The 13,469-nt window shown below is 43.8% G+C and overlaps 1 protein-coding gene across 3 annotated transcripts in view; it reads right to left on the reverse strand.

The window, feature by feature from the left end:
* Window positions 1–263: 263 nt before the first annotated feature.
* LOC136651242 (putative tyrosine carboxypeptidase MATCAP2) overlaps window positions 264–13,469 on the reverse strand; it is a 158,795-nt gene continuing 145,589 nt past the window's right edge. For all 3 annotated transcript variants that reach the window (XM_066627464.1, XM_066627466.1, XM_066627467.1), the window contains 6 exons: window positions 11,968–12,659; window positions 6,767–6,910; window positions 6,036–6,168; window positions 3,775–4,080; window positions 2,178–2,275; window positions 264–1,388 (listed from right to left, as the gene is read on the reverse strand). In XM_066627464.1, the coding sequence (XP_066483561.1) occupies window positions 1,227–1,388; window positions 2,178–2,275; window positions 3,775–4,080; window positions 6,036–6,168; window positions 6,767–6,910; window positions 11,968–12,659 (1,535 nt within the window). In that variant the 3' untranslated portion in view covers window positions 264–1,226. The remainder of the gene's footprint in view (window positions 1,389–2,177; window positions 2,276–3,774; window positions 4,081–6,035; window positions 6,169–6,766; window positions 6,911–11,967; window positions 12,660–13,469) is intronic.

Consider the following 13,469-nt stretch of genomic DNA (forward strand, 5'->3'; position numbering starts at 1 on the left):
GCCTCCTGCAGCCTCCCCAGGGTGTGGGGAGCCCGCAGCAGTGAAAGTGAACCTGGAACGATCGCGCTCCACTTTCAGGGGTGGGGCATGATCACTCTGCTTTCACTTTCACTGCTGCGGGGAGCCCTGCCAAAGGTTTTCACTGGGCTCCCCGCGCTCTGGGGAGGCTGCAGGAGGCTTGGGTAAGTGCACTTAAGCCCCTGCAGCCCCCTGAGTGGCGTGATCCTGGGGATTGCGCCGATGCCTTCCACCTGCCCCTGCTGCCTCCCCCCCGCAAGCACTTACAGTGGCCCAAACTCTCCATGAGAGTTTGAAAACCACTGCTTTAGTCCTTCAGAATAAAGGTCTTGAGATCAGCAATATGTCAGCTTAGATATGAAGAAGCCTTTCATTTCTATTGGAGGAACTTTCAAATTGACGCCACATCCAAAGAAGACCAGCCAAGATAATAACATGTGAACAGGGACTAGTGATGAAACATAGTAACTGAAGCCAACTTGTTATAGGAGGACTCAAAAATATACTGTTATGCATCCATGCACATAATATTCCAGAGAAGGAAGTAGAACACACGGTATTGAGTTAAAAGAACAACTGGCATTGTGAAGTGTACAGGAGTTACTTGACTTTTTGAAAACCACTTACATATAATAGTGACTGTCCAAGATCAACATACAGGCTAAGAGAGGCCAAAGTCAACATACAAGCCAAGGTGAGGGGGGGTCAACAAATTAGAAAAACTTGGACTGCAATCCTAACCACACTTTCCTAAGAGTAAGCCCCATTGAACAAAATAGAACTTACTTCTGAGTAGACCTGGCTGGGATTGTGCCCTGTTTTAAATACTATGTGCTGAACGTCAGCGTGCCGTAGCAGAGGAAAACTCAAACCCTTTTCACTTGGTATACAGAATGTGTAAATATAAGTATGAAAGAATCTACACAAAGGATCTCTTGAAGGAGAAGTCTGTGTTCTGTCAAAAATTTAATCTTAGAAAAACAAGCAGCTTGAGAGGGAAATGGAAATAAGCAATATTTTCCTTTGAAAGTACTTTCTTGATCAATACTTGCAGTTTTCTTTTTCATAAAAACAAAAGAATCTAAATCTAAAGAGCATAAATTTTGCCAGGCATCAAAAATAAGGTAAAAATGAATCCACTTTGCACTCCCTGTGCTCCAATCTGGTGTGACAACGAGGTTATCAGTAAGCAACAGGAAGCAGGGGGCCTACTGCACAAGTTCCTGGAGTTCCTCATCAGACAGCTCATTGACTTCCATGATCTTCTCCAAATGTTCCATATAGCGACTATAATCTTGTAAGAAGTGTGGAACCTTCATGTTCTCAGTCACAGCTAATTCCTTCAGGCGATCCACATCCTCATAGGAGACCTACACATCAAAAAGAGAATGTTCACTCCAGAGCGTCTGATTCTCCAAACACAGTCTTACTGCCACCCTGCGTTCCCAATCTGGCATTTTAGTACTAAGCCAAAAGTATGAGAAGAAGACTTTCAAAAGACAATGCACTGTGGTACAGGAGAAATTCATCCCAAATTAGATGGGGAAAGTGTGGTCCATGTATTTGGACATGCTATTACCCCAGGAAACCATTCCAAGGACTGAACTTAGGGCAATGTGCGGCTTGGGAATGTCATACACTGAATGAACATAGCTCCTAGAAAGTATAGGACAGATGTGTTCTGGAGTATCAATTGCTTTGTAAAGCTGCTTTCTTGGTTTCTTCTATCAAATAAGTTGGAAAGACACTTCAAAAAGCTTATGTCCAACAGTATAATCTAACGGGAAGCTCTGCTTACAAACCCCACTAAAAAAAAAAAAAACCTTGTAGCTATATGTTAGCAGGAGAGGGGGCAGTGATCAGCAAGGAGACCAGCCAAGTATTTGATGTGTTTGTAAATAAACACATCATAATACATCATAAACACATCATTCTGTAAATAAAGCAGAACATGAAAATGCAAATTAATAAAACTTCACAAAATGACTTCATGAGCAATTAATCTCAGTCTCCAAAACCAAGATAATGAGTTTAAGAAGTTCAGTATTTCCTGACCATTCTATATTCTGCTCTCAAACTGCATTTCAATCTTCTTGAGTCTTCAACTAGCACACTCTAGTGAAACGATCTGGGTTAATGTAACGTATTGGTTTACCCACTTTTCCTAGAGCTGTCAGTAAGCAGAAGTCAATGGATTGTCGGTATCTCAGAATTCGGAGGATGCCATCTAAGTATACCTGATCTTTACTGAAGCACCCTAAAAAAAAATCAGATTTATGGTAGTGACCCCAATATGTGGAAAAAGCAAAGCATACAATTGCGTAAGTCTGCATAAGGCTTGCTCACTATCCTTGTAAACTCTGACCCAAGGTTGTGAATTCACAAGTTTACCAGACGGGCAACCCAATCCTATCCAGGACTTATGCTGATAGATCTTTCAATCAGTCAGCATAAGTACTGGAATAACACTGTGAAAGTCGCTCAATCATACCTCGACCCATGACCACCAGGGCAAATGGCTGGAGGCCACATGCAGGCAACAGCAGCCCACTGAACATCCTCCATTCTGTCCTGCTGCTGGTAAGTCAGCAGGGAGACGGAACAGGGAAGGATCATGGATGATTCAGAACAGGGAATGGCCCCTCACCAGGAGGCGTGAGGGGGAGGAACTTGGTGGCACATGCCACGATCCGATTCCTCTTTTCCCAGCCTGACACCCACCTGACTCTCCTTGGCATTACTCCAGCTAAATAGTGGCATAGGTCAGAGGAGACCTATTGGAGGCTGGTGGCCTATGGGAAGGTAAGTTAAAAAGATTTTTACTTGCCCTCTTTGGTTGTCTGGTCACACACACCCCACCGACACTCCGTGCACTCCGACAGTGCTATGGCCTGGTGAACATAAGAACATAAGAACAGCCCCACTGGATCAGGCCATAGGCCCATCTAGTTCAGCTTCCTGTATCTCACAGCGGCCCACCAGGTGTGGTGTGGGATAGGATTCGGCAGTAAATCTGCACTTCTATAGACACTTACCTGGGAATATGTTCCATTAAACTAAAAAGGGCTTACTTCTGAGTAGACATGCCTAAGATTGCGCTGTAAGGCTGCAAACCTAAACACTCTCATGTAGGATTTAATCCCACTTAACTCAGTGAGACTTATTTCTGAGTAAACATGCTTGGGATCAAGGAATTACAGTCCAACCAATGTAATCTCACTCAACGAAGGAATACTGAAATCCCAGCACTAAAAGCTGCTTCATAAATATTTCAGAAGAGGTCGATAGGTCAGTGTTGGTGGTTCAACAACTAACAATAGTGAAACAAAAGCTTTGTAATGTGACCTGTTTCAGACATTCACCTATGCAGGTATTTACATTTGGAATGCTAATCCTCTTCAGTCCTGGTATTTCATCAAAAATTAGTGACTCAAGGAGCAAGAAATCTCAGTGACATCTGGGGCAGAATTATGCTAGTGACAATTTAATAAGGGCACACTATGACAATCAAACATCTCAGTAGTGTCCTTTCCATAGTGTACTCACAACACTTCAGTTGGAATAATTTGTATTGCTCATACTCCGATTTCATTCCCAACAAAGATCCCTTTTGTACTTCCATGACTTCCACTTGTAAGGGCATTTTTTTATCCTAATGTGCTCTTTTCCCTCTTGAGTTTGCTGAGACTTGCAACAGAACTACAGTTTTGAATTACTGTTTGAACTGAAGATTTAAAAAAAAAACCATACATTTACCAGGTTCAGAAGTGTCTGTCAGTCCTCTCTTGGCTCGTACACAATAGTCCCATCGAGTATTGGGGTCCTTGACAAACTTTCCTATGTCCTCAAAGAGTTGACTAAAGGACATGTGGCTGGCTTGGTACACTGTGTAATAGAGAAGGGCAGCTCTCCATAGAAAGGGGTCCTTCCGGAATAGGACACTGTGAATACTTGCCAGGCCTTCCTCAGTGGGGTTGATGGGTCTTAGCCCATGCTTTCTGCGTCCATTCCAGTTGTTCCAAGGTTGGCTGCTGTTGTTAATACCCCGAAGATAATGAGTTCCTGTTTTTTAAAAAAAAATGCATGTAGGCATTTTTGCTGCTTTATCACAAGCAGCAAAAATATTACTTTGTGGCAGAAACAAATAGAACCAAAATCAGGACCCAATGGGACTCTTAGAGCCCAATCCTATCCAACTTTTCAGCACCTGTGCAGCCACAACGCAGCCCCAAGATAAGGGAACAAACATTCCTTATCTTGAGGTGGCCTCTGTGACTGCTTCCCCACCAAAGGATGCAGTGCATGCCCCATTGGCACAGCTGCACCGGCACTGGAAGACTGGATAGGATTGGACCCACAGGGTACAATCCTAAGTCTGCCCTGGGTCGGTACAAGTCCCTTGTGTAAGCCCAGGAGGGTCACAAACATGCTGTAAAGCACATTTGCGCCTCCTTGTGTGTTGGCTGGGCCGGCACAGGGATGTGAGCCAGCTCATGGAGGCTGCATTCAGCCTCCGCACTGAGGTAAGGCTACATCAGTCAAGCTAGGCCAATGCAGGGGTCTGGAGAGGGCAGGGAGAAGGCAGGAGGCGGGGCTGGGACCCAGCAGTTATGCTGGATCCCAACCCCATTCCCCGAGCAGCGTGGAGTGGCTCCAAGTTGCTCCATTCTCCTCAGACTTGTGTTACCTCCTGAGGTGGCCCAGGTCTGAGGAGACCCATTGGGGCTGTGGTGGCTTACCCGGGGGAAGGGGAAGAGTTTCCCCTTTGGCTGAGCCAGTTCTGGCCCCAATCTTGCGCTGATTACAGCGCAGGCCTCCTGACCTGCCTGTTCCAGCACAAGAAAGGATTGTGCTGTTAAGAGTCCAATCCTATCTAAAGCTCCACTACCACCAACACAGCTGTACCACCAGAGCATGTGTTGCATCCCCTCCACCCAAATTCCAGAGGCATCCTCTAGGTAAGGGAACATTTGTTCCTTTGCCCAGGGATAAGCCTCTGCTACCCTGTTGCTTCACCAGCTACTTTTGTGGTGCAAGTTCTAGTGGACCCAGGTAGGTAGATTGAGGCTGGAGATGGGAATAGGATATTGGTGGAATTGCTCCCACAGATATCACTCCTTTCTCAGCCTCAACACACACTCCTCCTCACTCCAGTCCCCCAACCCAACCCAGCCACAAACCTGGCTTATGAGTCAAACATAAGGTCAAAAACACTTATTTGCATCCCGAGGTGTAGTTTTGTTCTACGTTGGCTTAATGAAATAACACCAACCCAAGTCTGATTCATGCCGCAGTGGTCATAGGAGCTACTTCCACATAGTCTAGTCCCTCACCACTTGGGCAGTATCTGAATAGAGGAATCATATAGTTAGAGCAACTGTTGCAATTCTCTCTTACACCAGCATTGTCCAGCCTCTTAAACCATTTTTTTCCCTACTGATTGAAAGATCCCCCAGATCCTGATTAGCTCCAGGCATGGTCTTGCGATGGGCTGAAAGTCCATGGCCAGTAAGCCACTTCTCAAATATTTTTTGTGCAAAGCACTTCACATTTAGTTGTAATTCTGCAACTATCCTGTAAGGTAAGTAGTTATTATCCCCACATTGCAGCTTAGAAAGAGGAAATGGCTACCTGAGTTCATGATAGATGTGAGATTCAAACTGGGGGTTTTCCTAATGTAGGTCTGTCTCTTTGCCACTCAACTATACCACACTATCACGACTCTACTACAATCCACTGGCTCCCATCAACCCTTGCCTGCTCCTCAAACTACTGCCAAACTGCCTCCTCAGATGTCATCCACTACTTCCACTTTCCCAAAATGAAAAGGACTTCCCTAAGCCTTGGGGTAAATCACTGAGATCCATACCAAATCAGTTCAACTGCTAATTCCATTCTTCTGGTGGAGGAATCCCTACCTGTCAGCTTGGTAGCAGTGGTGCTAGAAAAGCTCATAATTAATTAGCACAGATGCATCTCAATATGGGGGAGGTAAAGTTGCAATATCATTTGCGTACCTATTTCATGCCTCAGCATCCCTTCCAGCCAGTTCTCACGTGCCGTGGTAATATTAATAGTAAGAGTTGGACGGCCATTCACAACAGTCATTGAGGCCCGTGAAAGCAAGTCATCAGAGAGATGAACCACAATCTGAAGGAAAAGAGAGGTGTGGGTATTAAGGGCTTGTTGTTCCCAGCTTTAACCTTGTTTCCTTCTCTTTATCGAGTTGGATTTACAGAACATATTCCCACTTCCTCTATTCCATTTTCAGGTAGCTACTGCTTCGTGTTGCTTTATCATGCTCCTATAGGAAAGATGCAAGTTTCATTACAAGTTGATGACTTTACCCTGAAGAAGATAATAGGACTCATCATACAGTACTATTTACAAAGGGAGAACCAGCAGGGGGTTGATCTTGGCCTCCATAACTAAGAGTTCATTCACCAAAACATGGCAAGTAGATTGTCCCCCATCTTCACATGCCTACCAGCCCTCCAATCATCTGAACACCATGTTTAGCAAATATAGCCTGTCGCTGCACAGGTTGTAATCATGGTACAGGTTGTAATCTGGGTACCAGATTAGCCCCAGCTGTGCAAGCATAAACCAGGGCTGATTTGAGCCTTCTGAGAGCACCTGTATAACATATGACCATCTGTGCCCAGGCTCTGGGCATCCAGTGAGAAAGAAGAGTAGGTATAGAAAACACAAGGATGGTTTAAGGTGATGCTTCTATAATGTATCTAACCTCGCCTAGGCAGCCTTCTTTCATCATGTATTTCCTGACATGGCTCCAGATGCGGCTTCTGGGCAACAGGCTGCCTCCGGTGGCCTGCTCAAAGTTTTCATAGCTTCCATATTTTTCAAGAGTCAGATCCATAATTTTGATAGCCTGCACAAGGAAGACAAAAAAATCACAGCAGACATAAATGTAATGAGACTATCACTGCTTAGTGAGGTCAAGGGGACTATGCATTAAGGCATCCCAGTGCCAGAGTACCCTCTGTTTCTTACGCCCTGTCATTCTACACTGGGTGCTATATGGGGCTACTTATATGATATCTAGATCAGCATTTCTCAAACTGTGGGTCAGGACCCACTAGGTGGGTTGCGATTAAATTTCAGGTGGGTCCCCATTCATTTCAATATTTTGTTTTTAATCTATCAGACTTGATGCTACCATGGGATGTGACTGCATTTGGGGAGATCTGTGCTTTTAACAGGCTACTATGTATATGCTTTTAACGTGATAGTTAATAGGGCGTACTCCTGGGTAAGTGTAGGTAGGATTGCAGCCTAGGATTGTTAAACATTTTCCTGCTTGATTATGTCACTTCCGGTCATGACATCACTTCCGGTGGGTCCTGACAAGATTCTCATTCTAAAAAGTGGGTCTCAGTGCTAAATGTGTGAGAACCACTGGTCTAGATGTACTTTTTAACTCCCTTTAAAATATTTTTTTTCCAAACACCTTTGTTTAAGGACCATTCTCCAAAAAACACCTGGCCTCAAAGTAGAATCACATATGTTCCAACAAATTCCTGTGTGTGCAAGATGCCCCATTTACTCCAACAAAGGATCCCATGCTAGATCCCATGTTAGCAAAGAGATCCATTCACAGGTCTTTTTCCTCCATCACTGATATGAAGAAAAGGAGCCCCATGTACACATCAGAGCCTTCTATGCATACTTCAGATTGCTAGAGTGGGCAAAGGGAAGGTACTATTTTCTTTTCACTCAAATTCATGTTTCTCTCGCTTGCCAGTTCTGACATACTGTAATGGAAGATCAGAAGATCACAAGGTGGATGATGTGATGTTGACAGCTCTGGGAAAGGCAGGGCTAGCTCCACAGCTGTAATCAATCAAGGCCAATGGAGACTTTGATGGACACCTGGGCTTCATTTGACCTTGATGGGACTATGAATGGACTTAACAAGGGGCTAACAAGGTAGCTCACAGCTGAGCTGCATTTTGGATTATGGGACATCCAAGGATAAAAGGCAGCTTCAGAAGGGACCCAGAGCTACCCTGACCCAGAGGGAACCTGACCAGACCTACGGTACTCTGACCCAGACCTATGGGACACGGACGGACCAGGACCTACGGGAGAAGGGAACTGCCAGAAGACACTCTGCTGGAGAGGATACAGAGGAGGGACTCTGCTGTGCTGCAGAAGACTAGACTGGACTGTGCTTTGGGAGATTGAACTGGATTGGATTTGGACTGGAGGCTTTGGACCTTTAGCCACTAAGTTAAGTAGAGTTTTGGGGAGGGAAAGCCTCTGGACAAGAGGACTTGCAGGGAACGTGTTTGTAGCAATAAATTCTGGTTAATTGCTATAGATAAGGAGTTCTGTGTTCATTTCTTTGCACACCACAGCTGTTGTTTCTAGAGATAAGGACATGTTAATTAGCCAAAAAAGCTGGCATTGGGAGATGGAATCAAATGGGACACATGTGTACCTTCTGATCATGGAAAGTAGTTACAGGAGAACAAACATTACTTGCTGTGAAGAAAGAGAGGAAGCACCCAGGGAACAGCCTAAATAATTCAGAGTGATAGTTCTTCAGTTTCTGTAACAAGGTCCCAGATCTTTGACAGATAATCATGACATTCGTCAGTCTTTACAGAGATCTGGTTTCTACTGAACAATAGTTTCATTTGAACCAACTATCCCCTTTAATATTTTATCTTCTGGGATAATTCTTTTCTCTACTTCTTTCCTTTCTCTACTCAAAAAGAGGAAAACTTGGAAACCCACACACACAGTGGTAGGTTTTCTAGCTAACAGGCAGAAGAAGCCTAATATCAATTGACTTCTGTTGAGAAAGTAAGGTCAAGGCAGGGAACTGGATGTGGCAGAGGCAGACCTGTACAGTGCAATCCTATGCATGTCTACTCAGAAGGAAATCCCATTGACTCCAATGGAACTTACTTTCTTTTAAATGTGTACAGGATTGCAGCCTAAATAGCACATGTAGACTTTGCACCTCTGCCCACAGTCTGCACTCCCCTGCACCTGAGCTTTTCTCCTCAGCCAAACTCCAATATCATAAGCAACAGAGAGAAAAGTGCTTAGGGGAAGGAAGACTGTATGAGGAAGGTTAGCTCTCTGCACTCACACATCCCTTTTTCAGACATACATTGGAGTCTTGTCTCTCTTTTATATGTGACTAGAACAGAGCAGGGTTTAAGCTAATAGGTCCACCACCTAATTCAGCACAGATGAAAACTTTGAGGGTTAATGTATATTTACCATTGGATCAACATGCCATGTAGAATAAGAAAACAGCATCGGCAATGGCCTATAGGTTGCATAAACATTGGATGCCCAAGACACATTAAATGCAGTCAAATGGTGGACTTCAGTGTTTAGTGCTCAAAATGCATGCTCAGTGTACTGGCAAAATTAGCACAAATGTCAGGGATGAGCCTTGCCATGAGTCATCAGGAAAATCCACATCAGTGGTTAAACTGAGGTCTGCAAGAAACATGACTTCCTGGATGCAGACTGCAAGAAACAGAGATGAGAAGAAAAGACTCCCATCTATTGCCTTCTCTTTCAAAAGGAAGACGATGCTTGGAAGCAGCACAATCAATGCTTCTGAAAGAGCAGAATTTTTCCCTTTATGACAGCTGTACTCTGATTAATTTTGGCTTGCTGAGTACATACCAGTTGAGGAATCCACTGCATGTTCCACATAAAATATTGGTTGAAGATATTCATGTATCCATTTCCTTTGTGTGTGCAGCACTGAAGTGAATGGGGAAAGCTATTCCTGCACAAACAAAGCTCTGGATCAGGATGAAAGGCTGTGGCTCTTCACATAGTTATGCGTACTCGAAGGCTGAAATCCCAAATACACTTATTTCTAGGCAAGTAAGTGTGGAACACATCAGAAATTGTGTACAGAATGATGGCCATGGCATGCACATTATAGGAACCTGAACACCACTGAAATTTGTGACTAAACAGTAATTGACCTCAGCAGAGAAAGGCTTGCTTTCCACCAATCCCTGATACCCATTCTCAATCACAGTCAAGGGCATAGAAACCAGTTCACTGCCTAAATGAACAGAGTACATTATGTGAAATTCTTCGAAGTTAATTAAACATGAAAATCAATACATGTTAATCCACAAAAACATGACTGCAGGGCAAACAACAAAATGTAATTGCAAAGCAAAAAACCATGACTGCAGGGCAAATAGCAAAGTGTAATTCCCCTCCCTAACTTCCCTGCATTTTCAAAACTATCTTTTTTCTCAGTACTTGCAGATCTTAAATGCAAACTTATTAAAATACAGAAATTACAGCATCTTACAGCAAAATAGTATTCACCAAGAAATGAAAACTGCCCATTTCTTTCTCCTATTGTACAACATGGATTTGGACATGCAAAACGATGTCGTCAAATACTGTTGCATAAAAGTAGTCAAAGACACCATACTTTCAGAAAAGATGCCCAGAAATCCAATGGATGGAGAATAAGAGAGCTCATGTGGGTTGGTCTTTCCTGAAAAAGGCTTGTACAATTCAAATCATGGCAAATGAAACAGGATATTGGGCAGATGGTATATAAGAGCACAGCTGCCTTCGCCCTAGTCAGCCTATTGGTCCATCTTGCTCAGTATCATTTGAACAAGCTGACAGCAGTTCTCCAGTGTTCTCAGTTTGGGGTCTTTCCCAGCTCTACCCAGAGATGCCAGGGATTGAACCTTTGTTCATATACAGCTTATGTTCTACCACTGGGCCATGGCTCCTCTCCTCAGAACTTGTTCTTAAAGCTAAGGCTCAGCACAACTGCCTTTCCTCTGGCAACTGAGGAATCACAGTCCCCACATCTCAAAAGTCTTTTAGATCAGAGGACACTGCACTGAGCCCCCACACCTCTTTTTAAAATTAACCACTGGAAAAGATACTGCGGTTTTGGAGGGCAGATTCTCCTAGTCGTTTTTTGCCCAGTAACCCATAATGAAATTCAGATGCTGAGTCAGGTTTGCAAAAGCTATTTGGTTGCCAGGCTTTCACAGAAATAGCAGTCATCCTAAAACTGTCTTCCTCTTCCATCCTGGCCAGGAGCCTAACATGCATCATTGGCAGTGGAAGAAACACAGTAGTGGTGCATTCTACCGCCCGCCAGAGCTGATGGAAAGCTTCCCACTGATTGTAACGGAGGCTAATGTCATCATTTCTACTGGTCAACCCACCATGGCAATTTAACATTAACTACTGGCAAGATGTGAGGTAGCAGAGACCAAGACCTGGGTTCTCAAACTGTGGGATAATCTCCCACATCTCTTTCTCTGTGTGTGCGTGGGCACAGACTGGTTCACATGTGCAAAAGACACCTGCAAAGTGTTGCCAAGATATCTGACTAGCAATTCACCGAACAGGATGCAGGAAGAACCCACTCCGTTCTTGTTATTTTGGTCACTATTGCCATGAGCAGCAGGACAGAAACTGTTCTTCCTTCTCAGTCCAGAACAGTCTGCCCAGACTGGATGGCCTCTTTGTCCTCCCAATCAAGAGATTGGTCAAGCATTCAGGCAGTCTCTTCACCTGGCCACGCTGCTAAGTCCAACCACCTTCATTCTCTCACTCCTTACCAAGCTGGCGACAGTGCGTCCCAGAATGAATCGGCCTGGAAGTGGGCTGGAGACTGGTACTAATGGGCAAGAAATAACGTTCCCACTAAGCAAATATCCCTTTACTCCAGTTCATGGATAGGTACGTGGCTGTGGGAGGAGCTCAGTACTTGCACATACTAAACACATGGTTGGAGCTTGGTCCTTGGGGTTGAGAAGAAGCTATAGTGAATTTAGAAGGGCAGTGAGTTCAAAATTTAAGTAACAGAGGGAAAAATCTTAGAAGCAAGGAGAAAAGGGTATAGGCCTTAACAGTGATGGGTGTATAAGAAGTTTGTGCAACAAAAGCATTTTGTACCTGCTTTAGAAATGTGCTGGATGCTTGGCTATGCTTAGCTAACACATTGGACAGTGCAGGGCTTGCATATTCAAATTGTGGATTGTAGGCAAAATCCGATTTGAAGAACTTCATCTTCTCCCTCTCCACATTGGAAGGCTTAATGGCAGTGAGGATACAGAACTTTCGCCCAGCGGTGTCCCCTTCTCTCAAGTAGCTTTTTGACACCTGCAGTGGCTTTGTCTTTGTTAGGTTGGAGAGCGAATACCTTTTGGCCTTGGCTTTGGTTGGAGGCTGCAACCCTATGCTGCTCCCTGCCACAGAGATGCTGTGTATTAACTTGATGCTACTGGATCCTGGGCTGGTGATAAAGAGGGAAGGCTGCCTGTTCAAGCAGCACCACCCACTCCTATGGGGTGGCAGCGAGGTCTTGATCTTATGGTGCTCATGACTTCGCGAGGCATTCGAGGATTTGGTGGACTTCCGGTGTCTCTTGTGGTAGACCAATGGATGCTTTTGGAGAAGGTGCTTTTTTTCCTCTTTGCTCTGCAGGAGCACGTTGTAGCTGCTTGTTCCGGTAGTGAATGTGTCCTTGAGGATTCCCGACTGGGATAGCCGCCGAATACTGCTTTCATTCTTAAAAATCCATTTATGTTCTTCAGGACTCAAGACTGTCTTTTTGGAGAGCTCTCGTTGTGGCCAGTGAAGTTTTTCTGTACAGAAGACAGAAGAAAAAGGTTAGAAAGAAACTAATTCTATTTATAATGACATTTTTCAATTTTAACAAAGGTTGTAATTAGAATTACAGTCATTATAAAAATTACAAAACATACAATCTGCTTTACAGGCACAAAGTACACAAAGACAATCATAATTTTAAAAAACACACATGTAACTGAGTGCTGTTCAACATACGCTTGAAAATTCATATAAGCCAAGAGGTCCTGTTATTTGCAGACAAGTACAATCAGGTTATCTGTACATGTGTAATAGCAAGTTCACTGTGCAAGCAACTAAAACATAGAATCTGGCATCTTAAAAAATTCTCCTTTATAAAAAAAACAAATCAAGTTTCCATGCTCATGGTTGCAGAAAACTTATTCACTGGCAATATCACAATGTGGTGAAGTCACAGCCTGTGCCATGGACTTCCACACACAAAAAATCAGTATTAGATTGGTTGAGGTCTTGTATTTGTGATTATTTGCATAGACTATACAGATTCTTAGTAAAAATTACTCAACTTTGGCTGCAATACTTTCCTGAGAGTAAGTTCCACTGAACAAAATAGGACTTACTTCTGAGTAGATCTGGTTAGGATTGTGCCCTTTACTGAGTAATTACTTGAGACTGATACTGAGTGCCCTTCAAGAATACTGGATTTGAAAGAAAACTCTGAATAAGCAGTTGCCCTATGCACTTTATCAGAACAGCCGCAGTTGACTCATAAGAAGGGTCACCTTGTTCACTCTGTAGATTTCATCTTCTAGGATCAACGAAGAAAGAATTCTGTGCAAGAAAGG

This window comes from Tiliqua scincoides, chromosome 5, assembly GCF_035046505.1.
Source record: "Tiliqua scincoides isolate rTilSci1 chromosome 5, rTilSci1.hap2, whole genome shotgun sequence".
NCBI classification, from domain to species: Eukaryota; Metazoa; Chordata; class Lepidosauria; order Squamata; family Scincidae; genus Tiliqua; species Tiliqua scincoides.